At 44.4% G+C, this 14694-nt stretch overlaps 1 protein-coding gene across 1 annotated transcript in view; it reads left to right on the forward strand.

Moving 5' to 3' along the window:
• Nucleotides 1–14694, forward strand: part of HIP1 (huntingtin interacting protein 1) — a 124865-nt gene that overhangs the window by 22662 nt on the left and 87509 nt on the right. The window contains exon 6 of the mRNA XM_068266359.1: nucleotides 7225–7365. Coding sequence (XP_068122460.1) covers nucleotides 7225–7365 — 141 coding nt within the window. The remainder of the gene's footprint in view (nucleotides 1–7224; nucleotides 7366–14694) is intronic.

Here is a 14694-nt window from a genome sequence, read left to right on the forward strand (position 1 = left end):
CTAGTAAATACTTGCCTTGCCTTCATATGGGCGGTAGGAGTGTCGTTGTGCTTAGAGAAGGGGCTACTTCCTATGCTGTATGCCCACTAGACCTCCAAAATGCCCCCCTCCAAAAAAAACAAAAACAAAAAACAAGCAACTGTGAAGTGCTTGTTTGAATCACATTGGCCCTTATTTAATTGACTTTTTCAGTATTGGCCACTTTCGCAGTATTGTTTTGCGGTGTAACGACCACATTGTAATGCACCTTACCACACTGCCATGTACCTTCTAAGTGACAACTGCTGGTGCGTTGTGGTATAACGTGTTACCGGTAAACGCCCAAGTTAACAGTACAGGTGAAGTATGCTTTCCATTGACTGTATACTTCACTGTACCCGATGCAATGAAAAGCATAAGGTGCAGCGCTGCTGTCCTGCTCCATTGCATTGCGTTCCTGATGTCACAGGAAATGCAACAGCCACTGTTAACGTGGCCTTTGTTTTCTCGTAGGTGATATTATCTAACCTTGGCCCGTATACAGATAACTTTTAACTTTTTCTCCAAGGAGATAATTTTTCATCTTCTTTGTAACCCCCTTGGAGTTATGATTCTTTCTGGATTTTAGGATCTAAAAGCGGTGCAATTTTTTTGCACCCTTCCAGACCCTAAAACCTGGAAAAAATCATGCCGCCATGGAGATCTGCAGCAGTTCTTCAATCACTGCCAGCCGACGTCGGGATCCCCGGGAGGTATGTAGAAACGCTCCCGCTGCACGCATTCATCTGCATACAGCCTCCAGCGGCTACCCCGGGGCAGAGATCGGGATTACCGCTCTTAGCTGCGGTTTTCCGCCCCGACCCTAGCTCGGGATAGCCGCCAAGGAGGTTAAAATATCTTTTCAGCACTCTACAACTGAAAAAGTACCAAAAAGTAAGTGAAAAAGTAATTGTAAGTATTTTCTTACTTGCTGGTGGTTTAACTGCCTAACGACTGCTCCACGCTGATTGGCGTGAGCAGCGCGGCTGCCCCAGGACCACTCCATGCCAATTGGCGTGAAGTGCTGGGGGCGCAGCTCTGTCATAAGCCTCCCAGCGGTGATCGCCGCTAGGGACTGTTGGATAACAGTCTAATAACACTGTACAGCGCTGCGATCTAAGGCAGCACTGTACTGGGGACATCCAGAGGCACAAAGGCCTATGACAGCCAATCACGTTAATTGGCTGGCGGGGGGAGGGAGGGCGGTGTTAAAACATTTTTTTTAATTTATTAATAAAAAAAGGAAACAAATATTTAAAAAATAAACAAACATCGCAAGAGCGATTAAAGCCCACCAACAGAAAACTCTGTTGGTGGCCAGAAAAGGGGGATCACTTGTGTGCTGAGTTAGTAGAGCCCTGCAGCGAGCCCTTAAAGCTGCAGTGGCCTATTTTGTAAAAAATGGCCTGGTCACTAGGGGGGTTTAAGATTGCAGTCCTCAAGAGGTTAAAAGGCATTTTATTGAGCATATCACCTAGGAGAAAACTCAGGAATAAAAGTGAATTGCTTTATGGGCTCCTGTCAATAAAATGCCTTTTAAAGGCAACCTAAAACGAAGAAAAAAAACATTTTAACTTACCTGGGGCTTCTACCAGCCCCCTGCAGCCCTCCTGCACCCTACTGCTTACAGTTGCAATTTTCCAAAAACACGATTGCATTGTATTTGCATTTTAATGAGAATTTGCATTGCAAATTCCAGAAGTGTCACTGCAGGCAGTGGCATAGCAATAGGGGGTGCAGAGGTTGTGACCGCACCTGGGCCCTTCGGCCAGAGGGGCACCAAGCAGCTCTCCCTTAACTACAGTATTAGCTCTTTATTGGTCCTCTGCTGGTAATAATCACTTCTATAGATGCTTTGAATAGTAGTAATCATTAACCCATTCAGGTTCCGTCGTTTTCACGTGAGAAATGTTCACCTCCCATTCATTAGCCTATACCTTTATCACTACTTATCACAATGAACTGATCTATATCTTGTTTTTTCCGCCACCAATTAGGCTTTCTTTGGGGGGTACATTTTGCTAAGAGCCACTTTACTGTAAATGCATTTTAACAGGAAGAATAAGAAAAAAACGGAAAAAATCATTATTTCTCAGTTTTCAGCCATTATAGTTTTAAAATAATACATGCCTCCATAATTAAAACTCACGTATTGTATTTGCCCATATGTCCCGGTTATTACACCGTTAAAATTATGTCCCTATCACAATGTATGGCGACAATATTTTATTTGGAAATAAAGGTGCATTTTTTCCGTTTTGCATCTATCACTATTTACAAGTTTAAAATAAAAAAAATATAGAAATATTTCATCTTTACATTGATATTTAAAAAGTTTAGACCCTTAGGTAAATATTTACATTTTTTTTTTATTGTAATGTTTTTTTTTTATATTAAACATTTTATTTGGGTATTTTTGGGAGGGTGGGATGTAAAGTATAGTTTTATAATGTAATTGTGTGTTGTTTTCAATTTTTTTTAATTTTAGTTGTAGTTTTACTTTTTGGCCACAAGATGGCGGCCATGAGTTTGTTTACATGACGTCACTCTAAGCGTAACACACGCTTAGAGTGACGCATCGGGGAGGGAACGGCCAGAAAAAGCACAGCTTCCGAGAGAAGCTGTCGCTTTTTCAGCGGGGGAGAGGAATCAGTGATCGGGCACCATAGCCCGATACATTGATTCCGTGGCTACCGAATCCGCGGCCGGGAGTGCGCGTGCACGCGCGCGATCGGCCGCGGGAGCGCGCATGGTTCCTGGACGTAGTTTCTACGTCCAGGAACCAAAATAGGTTAAGGGCTTGTTCACACTAGGGCGTTTTTGCCCTTTTTTCAAGCACCAGTGATTTTGAAAATCACCCTAAAAAGCTTGTGCAATGATTTCCTATGAGAGTGTTCTCATCTGAGTGGTTTGTTTCCAATCTGCTCAGCAAAGTGCTGCCTGTACCGTTTTCTGAGCATTGTTGCTCAATAGATGGTATAGGGAAATCTATCGATTTCCACAGTGCCTTGATGAATAAATACATTGTATTTATTCATTTCTGGATTAAAGAGAAGAGAAAAAAGCCGAATTGCTTGGCAAAAGCGGTTAGAAAAGTGCTTTAAAAGAACTTGCAGCGCTTACCTGAATGCCGGGAGGGGGAAAGAATCACACACAAAATCGAAAATCGCTGTCATCAGCGATTGCGATTTTAGATGTGAACAAAGCGTCAAGGCCACCCGAGGTGAAAATAAACTAATGAAATAAACATAAGAAAAAGACACAGAGAGCCCAATATGGTGTAGTACGCTCAGGACAATAGTGGATAATGTAATGTGAGAAGGTTATACTCACAAACAAGGGTTACCGCTGAGGCAACCACTGTGAATGCAGGTGAGGAGATTAGACCTGTCCTCACTCAGGGTTAAGAAGTCGCTCTCTGTAGACAGAAGAAAGGTAGGGGTGGGTCCCCCTTCCACCAAGGGTGGACACTATAATGGCTTTGATGAATAGAGGCGCCAGCAGAATAAAAACAACAATTAAAAGTTTTAAAATATGCTGGGGAGGCAGTGGTGGACTTACCTCCGAAAGCAGACTAGACTACTTGTCTGACATAAATAAACACTTTATTAGTACCCCAATAGATGCAACGCGTTTCGCAGGACCAAGCCCGCTTCATCAGGCAATAAAATAGGGGACAAAACAGTAGCTCTCAGGTAGCACATATAGCGCCTCAGAGGTGCTATATGTGCTACCTGAGAGCTACTGTTTTGTCCCCTATTTTATTGAAAAAAGGAACACAGCATAGTTATTTGTGTGCTAGGCACTGTACATACACATGTCTATTTCATCATGTCACGTCACCTTGGGCATCCTGTAACAAACTGTTCCCCATCCCCTTTTTGCACCTCTGTCACTGAAATTGTCCTTAGCAGGTCTTGGTGCGCCGTATTAATTCTCATGTTTAATGAGTTGGGGGGGAGGGGGATTTTAAACTTGCACTGGGGTCCATATCTCCTTAGCTATGCCACTGACTGTAGGTGTGCTAACAAGCTTCTTTTATTTAAGAACTGTGATTGTAATTATTTCCCCCATCGACGCTTTATGCGGTTTTAATACATTTGCCTCTGTGTGCTCTGCTAATGTTATTCCATGTATTTTGGAGGCTGAGAGTCATGGCATGCTTTCGAGTACATATTAATTTCCAAATGTCCAAGACAATCTGTCATACACACACTGCAGTTCTCTGTGCAGCTGTTGAAATGGAGAAGTTACATTCATTATATTACATTAGTCAAAGCATTCTCTTCCTTCTGCTAATCCCCACAGTACCTTATTGTAACACAGGAAGTGGGGACATGCTGCTGTGACAAAGGAAGTAGCAACTTGCTTATGTGTGGCCATACAATAGCCTGTCATTATTTTCACAAGGCCAATAGCTCTGTGTAATCTCACACCTCCCAGCAGCAGATGCCACACAGTGGATGCAGTTACTTGGGAGATGTATAGCATGTCATGTACTACACAAAGGGCTTTTAATCACTGTTTAAAGGCAGCACAATTGGATGGATTGTTCTAAAGCTGTTAATATATATTGTGGGTACTGTCCTTTAAAACTTAAAGGCAAAAAAAGTACAGTCCATGTAGAGGGTGTTCCACTATACCCATATAATCTATGTTGCAATAAGTACTGGACTTTATGTAATATATCAAAAAATTGCGCAAAAAATGCAGTGTCTCAAACATAATACAACAACTTTATTGATACAAAACACAAGTTGTGTGTTTTGTATCGATAAAGATTTTGTATTATCTTTGAGACTGCATTTTTGCGCAATTTTTTTGATATGTTACATAAAGTCCAGTACTTATTGCAACATTTTTCTAAAGCTACAATCAAACAAACGGAGACAGCACACAAATGGCTTCAGTCAAATAACTGTATTGAATAGCATGCAGAGGCACACGGACGACATGTTTCGGGCGGAGCCCTTCCTCAGGTGAGGAAGGGCTCCGCCCGAAACATGTTGTACGTGTGCCTCTGCATGCTATTCAATACAGTTATTTGACTGAAGCCATTTGTGTGCTGTCTCCGTTTGTTCGATTGTACTGCACTGAGGCAGGAGTGGTGTACCTGCAGGAGGCGAGCACCGGCACGGAGGCCTAGACGTAGGCCTAACAAGGTGTGTGACAGGTGAACATTGGAAGATTGTTCTAAAGCTAACCTGTCATTTTGCAATAATCAGAATGGTGCAAAAGATTAGTCACAGTTGTATGATTGTAGTCTCAATAGTTATTATCATCATTTAGTATTTATATCTTTTGCAGCACTTTACTGAGTGCCTCAGAGGAGCTCGCAATCTAATCCTTACCATAGCCATAAATCCATTGTAGTCTAGTGCCAATTTTTTAGGGGAAGCCAATTAAAGAGAACCTGAACACAAGTAAAAAACGCCACACTGAACTTACCTGGGGCTTCTTTCAGCCCTCCGTAGTTTATTGTACAAAAAATTTCACCACATCACCCCCCAGCCCTCTCACCTCCCCACCGGCGCACCTAATAATCATGGCAAACAAGAAAAACATAGTATCACGTTGGATATTCCCCATCCCACCATCTCTCCCAAACATTTTAAAGTTACACAGCCTTTTGCTAATAGGTAAACGAGGCAGTCTCAACTTTAATATCACTGTCCTTGTTAACTGCTATATTGTATACGTGACTGTTTAATTACGTTATTTGGGGGAAATGTTACCATACATTACTATATTTTCAATCAAGCGATATAGCGATCAACTTTATTTGTCAATCAACAACAGTGTGCTTGATCGAAAGTTGATCAACTAGTGGCCCACACACTGCAAGTGAGATCCAAGGCGATTCTCCTTCACTAATTGATCTGAACAATGTTGTACCACCATACTCTGAAACCAAAAAATTCTGTGTTGATTTACGATTGACCAATATTTCCCATCCCGCCTGATTGAGTAAATTGGTTGATTCAACCTGATATCGTCCAGTTTCCATAGATCGAGCAGAATGGAACCAGGGCTGGGGAGTTGGAGTTGAGGAGTCGGCGGTTTTCTAAACTGAGGAGTCAGAGTTGATGTTAGATGATTTTTGTACCGACTCCACTCCCCTATGGAACATAATCAATTTTCCCTGATCCAATAAAATTGAGTCGAATGGTCGATCAAGCAGGAAAAAATTAATGGATGAACACTTTAACTCTGTAATTTGGAAGCCATGCCGCCTTAAAGCGGACCTGAACACAGAACTTCCTCTCTACTCTAGAGAATATCATGCTGTTGCTTATCTTTTAAGGGTTGCCGTATTTCTGTGCTGATACAGCTGAGAGATCAAATTACACTTGTGATTACTTACAGATGAGGGGGAATTAGAAAGGCTTTTCTCTCTAAAAACACACAGGGTGCATTTCTCTCTGTTTTCCTTCTGTCTTGAGCAAGAGTTCAGGTCCACGTTAAGTATGCTATTTATACCTTATCAAATAAAGCTCTCATAGGCAAATGCAGGGTGGGATTACAGCTGCCCAGAATCCCCCCTAAGACCAGGGCCGGTGCAGTGTCTGTGGACAGGCACAAGTTGAGATACCAGAATATCTGCAGGTATCCTGCAGCGCATAGCACTGCCTCTTTCTTTCCCTGCAAAAGTTGACTTTGGATGGAGCAGCAGCGTGTGTACAGAGCATGGAGCAGCAGTATGTGTACAGAGCATGGAGGAGCTCTAGGGAACTTAACAGAGTCAGGTATGAGCACAGCCCCTTTGCCCTGCTGTGTGAATTCTTCACTTTCTCAATCATTAGCAATGCCGGCTGTCCTCATTATTATCTGTATCTAAACTGCTCCTGATCAATCAAGTTGTTGGTCGGTCGGAAAGGGATATTGCATTATGTGTACCGTCACCTAGCATGATGTCCTACAATATTATTATACTGTATTGTACGTGGCTGAAGGAGACCTTTCAGGAATCCCCCCTTTCAAAATTCTAGGTTTGCCCCTGGCTCTCCCTCAGCTTATTATCTATTCTATAATGTTACTATGGCAGTGGGAAAACACAGGTTCATAGCTTACTACAGTATAATTTAAAAATTGTATTTATAAAATGCACCTTCCTTGATCACTGTCATAACCCGGTGCTGAATTGCTTGACAAGTACTTGTAGTGTCTGTATGAAGATGACTTTCTGATATTGTTATATCTCCACAGTCTTCAAATCTCTGGACATGTCCCGTTCGGTGTCTGTCACCGCAGCTGGCCAGTGCCGCCTCTCTCCACTCATCCAAGTCATCCTAGACTGCAGCCATCTATATGACTACACTGTGAAGTTACTCTTCAAACTGCACTCCTGTAAGTATTCTCACAATGAGACTTTTTTTTGTTAACTGTGTGCACCACAGTGGCATTGAAGATAGGACTCTCGCCTTGAAGCACTACAATCCCTAGTTCAAATTTGGGCCGGGATATTATGAGCATGGACTTTGTATAGAACTCCCATATTTATGTGGTTTTTTTCTGGGAACTCCACTTTCTTCATACATCCCAAAAACATACAAATGAATTAACTGATTCCCCCAAAACGGACCTTATGTGACTGCTGAGACATTTGACTACAGTAGAGATTAGATTGTGAACTCTTCTGAAGGACCCTTATGCTGGGCATAGACGGTGCGTTTGCTTCTTATCAATCGAGCCGCTGATGGCTCGATTGATAATTTCCGACAGGTCCGATCACCGCGCGGATCGATTCCCCGCTCTATACCCGTGGGTGGACAATAGCGGAAATCGAGCGGAAGATAAGGAAGCGCCCGCGGGAATTGATCCGGGCGGCCGCAGGGACGCGGCGGGAGTCGATCCGGCGGCTAATCGAGCCGGTCGGATCTAACCGTCTATGCCCAGCATTAGTGCTATTACTGTGTACTCTGTAGAGTGCTGTGTATTGGAACATGTCAGCACTATATAAATACACAGTAACGATCACAAGGGCAAAGTAGACTGGACAGTGAAGGAAGTCCCTGCTCTGAATCTAGGATTGTAATGCAGCACCTCAAGTAAAGCTCTACTGTTTTAAAGGGGGCTAATACTGGCGCTACTATTTACAATTCCCTTTTTATGACTACCAAGATAAGCACTGAACTGACTCAGCAATAATATGCATGAGAGGAAATTGGACTGACCAGAATGCATGCAGAAAGTCATCAGTTTGCAAAAAAAACAAAAAAAAAAACAGACACCCAGGTAATTAGCAATTTCATTTGGGGGCAGAAATAGTGTGCAGTGCAGATGGTTCTTTAATTCGCTCTAGTTAAACTGAAATTTCACAGAAAATTAAAAGATCATGAGAGAGGAAAGTACAAAGTCTGTAACGTGATCAGCGGTCAGTACATGCGGATAAGTCTGGATTTCAGACATAGAGTGAAAACATCTCCTGCTTAGTTTCAGAGTGTTTAAAGAGAATCGGTACTGTAAAATTCTTACAATAAAAAGCATACCATTCTATTCATTATGTTCTCCTGGGCCCCTCTGAGCTGTTTATGCCTCTCCCTGCTGCAATCCTGGCTTGTAATTGCCATTTTTTTGCAGTGTTTACAAACAAAAGACATAGCAAGTGATACGCTGAGAGTAGCTCAGTGTGTGAGTCATACAGAGTGTGCAGGGGGCCTGGAGAGGGTGTGTATAGCTTCTATCCAATCGCAAGCTGCCCTGCACATTCCAGCCTGACTGCCTCAGCCCGACAGAGCCCACAGAAGAGAGAAGATTAGATCATATAACAGAGATAATACAGCCACTGTGCAAATAGGAAAGGCTGCAGTAAGACAGAGCACATTAGAACAGCTATAGGAACATATAGAATAGAAGAAATATGGCTCAAAATGTTGTTACAGAGTCTCTTTAAGGCTTGGTTCACATAGTGTTGGACTTGTGATGTGCAGAGTGACACCTGACTTGTTGTTACTGTCTATGCTGCAGAACTTTGGTTCCCGGAGTCTCCATTGTATCCATTGCATCGGACATGTCATAGATAGAGATGGCCCAGCCTTGGAGAACTCATGGAGAAGCTCATGATCAGTTTGATCAGCTGATAGATTTGTAAGCCTCTGATTTGCTGGTCATGATCATGTGTTAAACCAGGAAGTCATCTCAGAAATTAGAGGCTTACAAATCTATCAGCTGATCAAACTGATCATGTGCTTCTCCATGAGTTCTCCAAGGCTGGGCCATCTCTAGTCATAGATACCATACTATAAATGATTGTGTACCACTCGCCGCAAAGGAGATTGCTGATCCGTGTATGGATATGTATGAATGGATCCTACTGATACAGAATCCGTACAAAATGTCTATTGATCTGCTGCTTTCCATTGCTGTTAACGCAACAGTTTTGACTACAGTGTGTACCAGACCTTTTCTCCACTGTATTCACAGCGCCTCATTTCCATTGCCATTCTTGTTATGTGATCAGAGCTGGTTCTAGCTACAATGGGGCCCGGGGGAAAAGTAACTTCGGGGACCCCTGACGCCACCCTTCCAACCAAATAACCCCCAGGGCCCCTAAGAAGGCGGACAGGCCCGATCCAATTCCCCCATCACACAATATCATTAGGTGTCCATCATATGTCCCCTAAAAAGCATTTTGGGGTTCCCATTATTCACCTCCTTCTTTTCCTCTACAGAGTAAACACATAGCATCCCCACTGTCATGGGTCACCGTAGCTGGAGGGGCACCTTGGGGGGTGCAGTGGCCTCCTTTGCCTCTGTGGAAGCGCCAGTCCTGTATGTGTTTCGGTTTATCCACAAATGCTGTCCCTGTGGTTTCCATTTTTATCTAACATTGGAGGTGGAGGGGGCACTGGCTACTTGAAGAGTGGGGGATGCTGCCTAATTATGATCACTGGGTACCTGAAGGAGGCATGCTGCCTAATGGGGTCTTAGGCTACTTGGAGGGTGAGAAGGGTCACTAACTACTTGGAGGGGGATGCTGCCTAATAAGCATCACTCTTCCTTATTCGTTTAGTGGAATATAGCATCACTAGCTATTTGGAACGGGGGGGGGGGGGGGAGGGGGATGCTGCCTAAGGATTGCTAGCTAATTGGAGGAATGCCCCCTAAAAAGGGTCATAACTGTTTTTGGGTAGTTGTTTTTGCCAGGCATGTCCTCGCCAAGAAAAGTTTGAAAACGCTGGCTTATTCAACACTGTAACAACAAAAATATGTACAGAATACTTTGTACATGAGGACAATTTTGGATGTATGAGAGCATTATAATGCAAGTCGTTTGGTAGCAGGAGACTATCTGTATATAGTGATGGTCTTGTCTAGAACTCATAAAGAAGCCAGTGATTTGTTTGATCAGCTGATAGATTTGCAAAGCTCTGATCTGTCTGTTGCAACAACAAAAAAAAAGAGCTACGAAGAGCTACAATATACTTTCTTGATGGTGTCAGTGATCACTTTATGGACTATTGGCTATTACTATAGCCAATAGTACTGAGTGGGTTCACCTGGGACATCAACTTTAGTACATCGCTAGTGCCGAATCCATCACACTAGTACAGGAAACACTCATATTGTCTGTGGCACTATTCAGGCGAACAGCAGCTGCTTCCATCGCATTATGACCCATCGTAAAATTCTGCTGCCATCTCTGCTTCTGGCCACAGTCTGATTCATCCAGATACGGTCTAGGTATCACAGGTAAAGTTGTGGCTGCACACATGCAATGGCTTGCTGCAATGGTGCGATGCGCCCGCTGCATCGTACCACCACAAACAGGCCTTCAGGAAACGCCGCGTTAGTACACGGTATTCCCTGTCTGACATTCGGCCAAGCAGGAAGTGACTCGCATTTGGTCACTTGCTGCTTTGGGTATGGGGAAGTGCATGGAAGCGTATTGAAAAAAAAAACGCTTCCACGACGCCGCAGCGCCAACGTGGTTAAAGAACCCTGCATTGCCATAGACTAACATGACTTCCGGGCCAATGCAGATCGCCGCGGCGCCGGTAACATAGGTATGCGCTAGCGTTAAATTGCAGCGCAGCGTACAGCAACAGGGGAAGTATGAACTTCCCCATAGAATTTCATTAGGTTGCGGTAGCAATTCGACGTTCCGCACCACCCCAGTGTGAAAGGGCCCTCAGACTGAGATATTGGGGGATCTGTCAGCTTAGCATGTGACATGGATTAGGACTATATGTGTTTTTCTGCTGCAAGTTATCTTGTTATTTATTTTAAACTACTATTTTTGTGAAAGTATACTTTAAACTGCACTCCCAGTAGCTGCTATCTGCCGGGTCTGATTTACTGAGAATAGACTTTCAGCCTAAGGGCCTTTTTACACTTAATGCGTTTAATGCTTTATTGTATGTTGCGTTTTAATGTTTTTCTTTTGTCCATAGCAGTGCATTGTGAGAAAGCTTTAGTTTTTCAGTGTATAGTGTGAAAGAGGCTATAGAGAAACATGGACACTGGACTTCACATCAGTTGTTTCTACAGTTACGACTGAAAGCAACTGATATAGTGTAAAAGGACCGTCCTTTTACACTGTATCACTTGCTGTCAGTTTTGACTGAAAGGATTACTGATGTGCAAGGTAATGTCCATTGCATGAAAACGCACCGCATGACAACGCTTTGAGTATAAAAGGGCCCTTACCTCGTCTGTCTCAGAAATCCATTTTGTAAAAGAATTTCCCCAAACATGACTGAGAATATGAAGTGGATATTTTATACGAGAGTAAATATTTCTCTTTAATACATCAAAGCATCAACGCATCAAACACCAAAACGGAATTTATGATCTTCCCACCCCGGCCATCCACGAACCTCCCAGATGTGCATGTCACTGTTAACCACACTACCATTCGCCCTACCTCTCAAGCCCGCTGTCTGGGTGCCACCCTGGACTCCGCACTCTCCTTCACTTCCCACATCCAAAACCTCACAAAGTCCTGCAACTTCCACCTTTATAACATCTGTAAGATTCGCCCTTTCCTGACCTCTGCCACCACCAAACTCCTCATCCATGCCCTCATAATTTCCCGCCTTGACTACTGCAATGGCCTGCTGTCTGGTCTCCCTATTACCCGAACAGCCCCACTGCAGTCCATCATGAATGCGGCAGCCAGAATTATCCACTGCTCCCATCGCTCCACCACGGCAGATCCCCTCCTAGAATCTATCCACTGGCTTCCTATCCAGTCCAGAATCAGATTCAAGATACCGTGTCTGACCTACAAATCTGTCCACAAAACCTGTCCAACCTACATTTCCGATCTTACTCAGAGGTACACACCTAGCCGCTCACTCCGCTCTTCCAATGAACTTCGCCTAACCGCCCCCTACATCACCCAGTCCCATGCACGCCTCCAGGACTTCTCAAGAGCTTCTCCAACACTATGGAACTCCCTACCTCCACCCATTAGGGCAGCCCCCTCCTTCAACATCTTCAAGAAAGCCCTCAAAACTCACCTTTTCACTCTGGCCTACTACCCCTCACAAGTGCTCTAAACCCACAGCTGAACTCTGGTCCCCTACCGTTCGTGTCCTTACCTCTCCCTCTAGATTGTAAGCCTTTGGGCAGGGTCCTCCTCCTTTTGTGTCCTACCTGATCATGCACCTCTATTACTGTGAACAGATGCTATGCATCTGAGTGAACCTAACTTGCCTAATCTCCATGCTCCATCCAGTGACTGACTAAGCAATACCTGGTACTCATACTGTGCTGTGTGATCTAGTTTTCTTGTATTCCTGTATTGTCATATTGCTGTATGTCACCCCTAAATATTGTCTGCAACCTAAATTAATGTTCAGCGCTGCGTAATATGTTGTCGCTTTATAAATACAATAAATAAATAAATAAATAAAGCATCATCCTATATTTCAGTGAAGAAAATCCATGACTCTGTATATTAGCAACTACAGCACCATCTACTGTCAACAGACTAATCTGCAATGTTACAAATGCGGGAAAGCAAGTCAGATACACTACTAGTAGAGCCCTGAAAAGTCACTTTCTGTTATGTCTTTTTGTTGCAAAAAAAAAGAGCTACAGTATGTTTACTTAATTGTGTTAGTGACCACTTTGTGGAGTACAGGTGGTTCCCTACATACTAACAGGTTTCAGGAGATTGCTTATCAGTTGAATTTGTTTGTAAGTTTAGTCCTGTGTTAACGTGTTTAACATGGTGAAATGTGGATAAATGATTTACTTTCCGACAACTCTGGATTTGGACAAATACTGTAGTTTAAACAATGTTTTGGTGGTTGTTTTCAATGTACTTTGAGGCCCTTTTTACCCTTGCAGGGTAAACCTGTGTTGCATTACCCTATTTTACTGCAAAGGGCTGCAAACGCAATGAAAGTCTATTGAGACTTTGCAGTTCATTGCGATGTGTCAGAAGTATCCGGTCTGACGCAAGGGCAACAGCACGTTACCTCAACACTGCGCTTAATGCGCGATGCTTGGTGGTAATAGAGGTTTACGGGCGACGCACTATGTGTAAACAACAGAGCGCAGTGTGTCATGCATGCATGCGCGGACCAACCGGAATCCCAGCAGACACCGGACGGGGGCAGGGCTATGTATATGACCCAGCTGGTGTACTCTGCATCATATGTTTGTCATTTTTTGTGTTGTAGTAGGATGCGTCAGGAGCATCACCTCACACCGTCTTCCCCCGTCCCTCTCTGTTCCAGTATTGGGACCCCCCAAAGCCAGTTGACAAGGGCTTGTTGGCGGGCTCTTTTTCTGCTGAGCCTAAGTGGCATCTCCTTGCTACTGCACACACATGAGCCATCCCCCCCCTCCAATGTTCACACCTCTTCCCTGGAGTCCCCTTGGTACCCTTCATGGCTTTGGAGCCCATCTCACCAGGGTCGTAAAACAAGTGTGGCCATTTCAGGATCTTCACACCCATAACAAGTGTAGCCACAAAAACACCAGATCTGAAGTATAGCCCCCTGTATCATAGGAAGAGAAGGTTAGTAGTTGGGGCCCTCCACAGCTCTGGGCTGCTCCCTTCTAGTTACCTAGTTACAGCCCTGCTTTAAAGGGGTTCTTTCGCTAAAAAGTAGGCAGTTAAAAAATGTGACAGATGACAGGTTTTGGGCCAGTCCATCTTTTTAAGGGGGATTCTCAGGGCTTTCTTTGTTTTCAACAGCATTTCCTGAACAACAGTTGCAAAATCTAACTGACATAATAGTGTGCAAGTGATTAGGGAGGCCGGCTGGTATCTTGCTATTTTGGCAGTTAAACTGCTGTTCAGGAAATGCTGTTGAAAACAAAGAAAGCCCTGAGAATCCCCCTTAAAGGACTTACGAGGCCAAAATGGCTAAAAAAGCCAAGTACCTGCAGAATGTTTAAATGCACGGAGGACGCCGTCCGCGCGCTCCGTGCAGTTCCACCGGGTCCCCTTCCTGAGATCGCCCCCCGTGCCGATCGCGACCCCACAGGCCGGGTCGGGCTCTCGTGCCGCTCTGTAGCCACTGTAGCGTGGATCGGAGGGGTTGGCCCTAGAGCTGCGCAGCCGCACTCGCGGCCAGGCGGACTGCGCAGCCGCGGCCAGAGGAAGCGGCCATATTGGGAGCGGCACGAGAGCCAGACCCGGCCTGTGGGGTCGCGATCGGCACGGGGGGCGATCTCAGGAAGGGGACCCGGCGGAGCTGCACGGAGGGCGCGGAC

The sequence above is a fragment of the Hyperolius riggenbachi genome, chromosome 2, assembly GCF_040937935.1.
Source record: "Hyperolius riggenbachi isolate aHypRig1 chromosome 2, aHypRig1.pri, whole genome shotgun sequence".
Lineage (NCBI taxonomy): Eukaryota > Metazoa > Chordata > Amphibia > Anura > Hyperoliidae > Hyperolius > Hyperolius riggenbachi.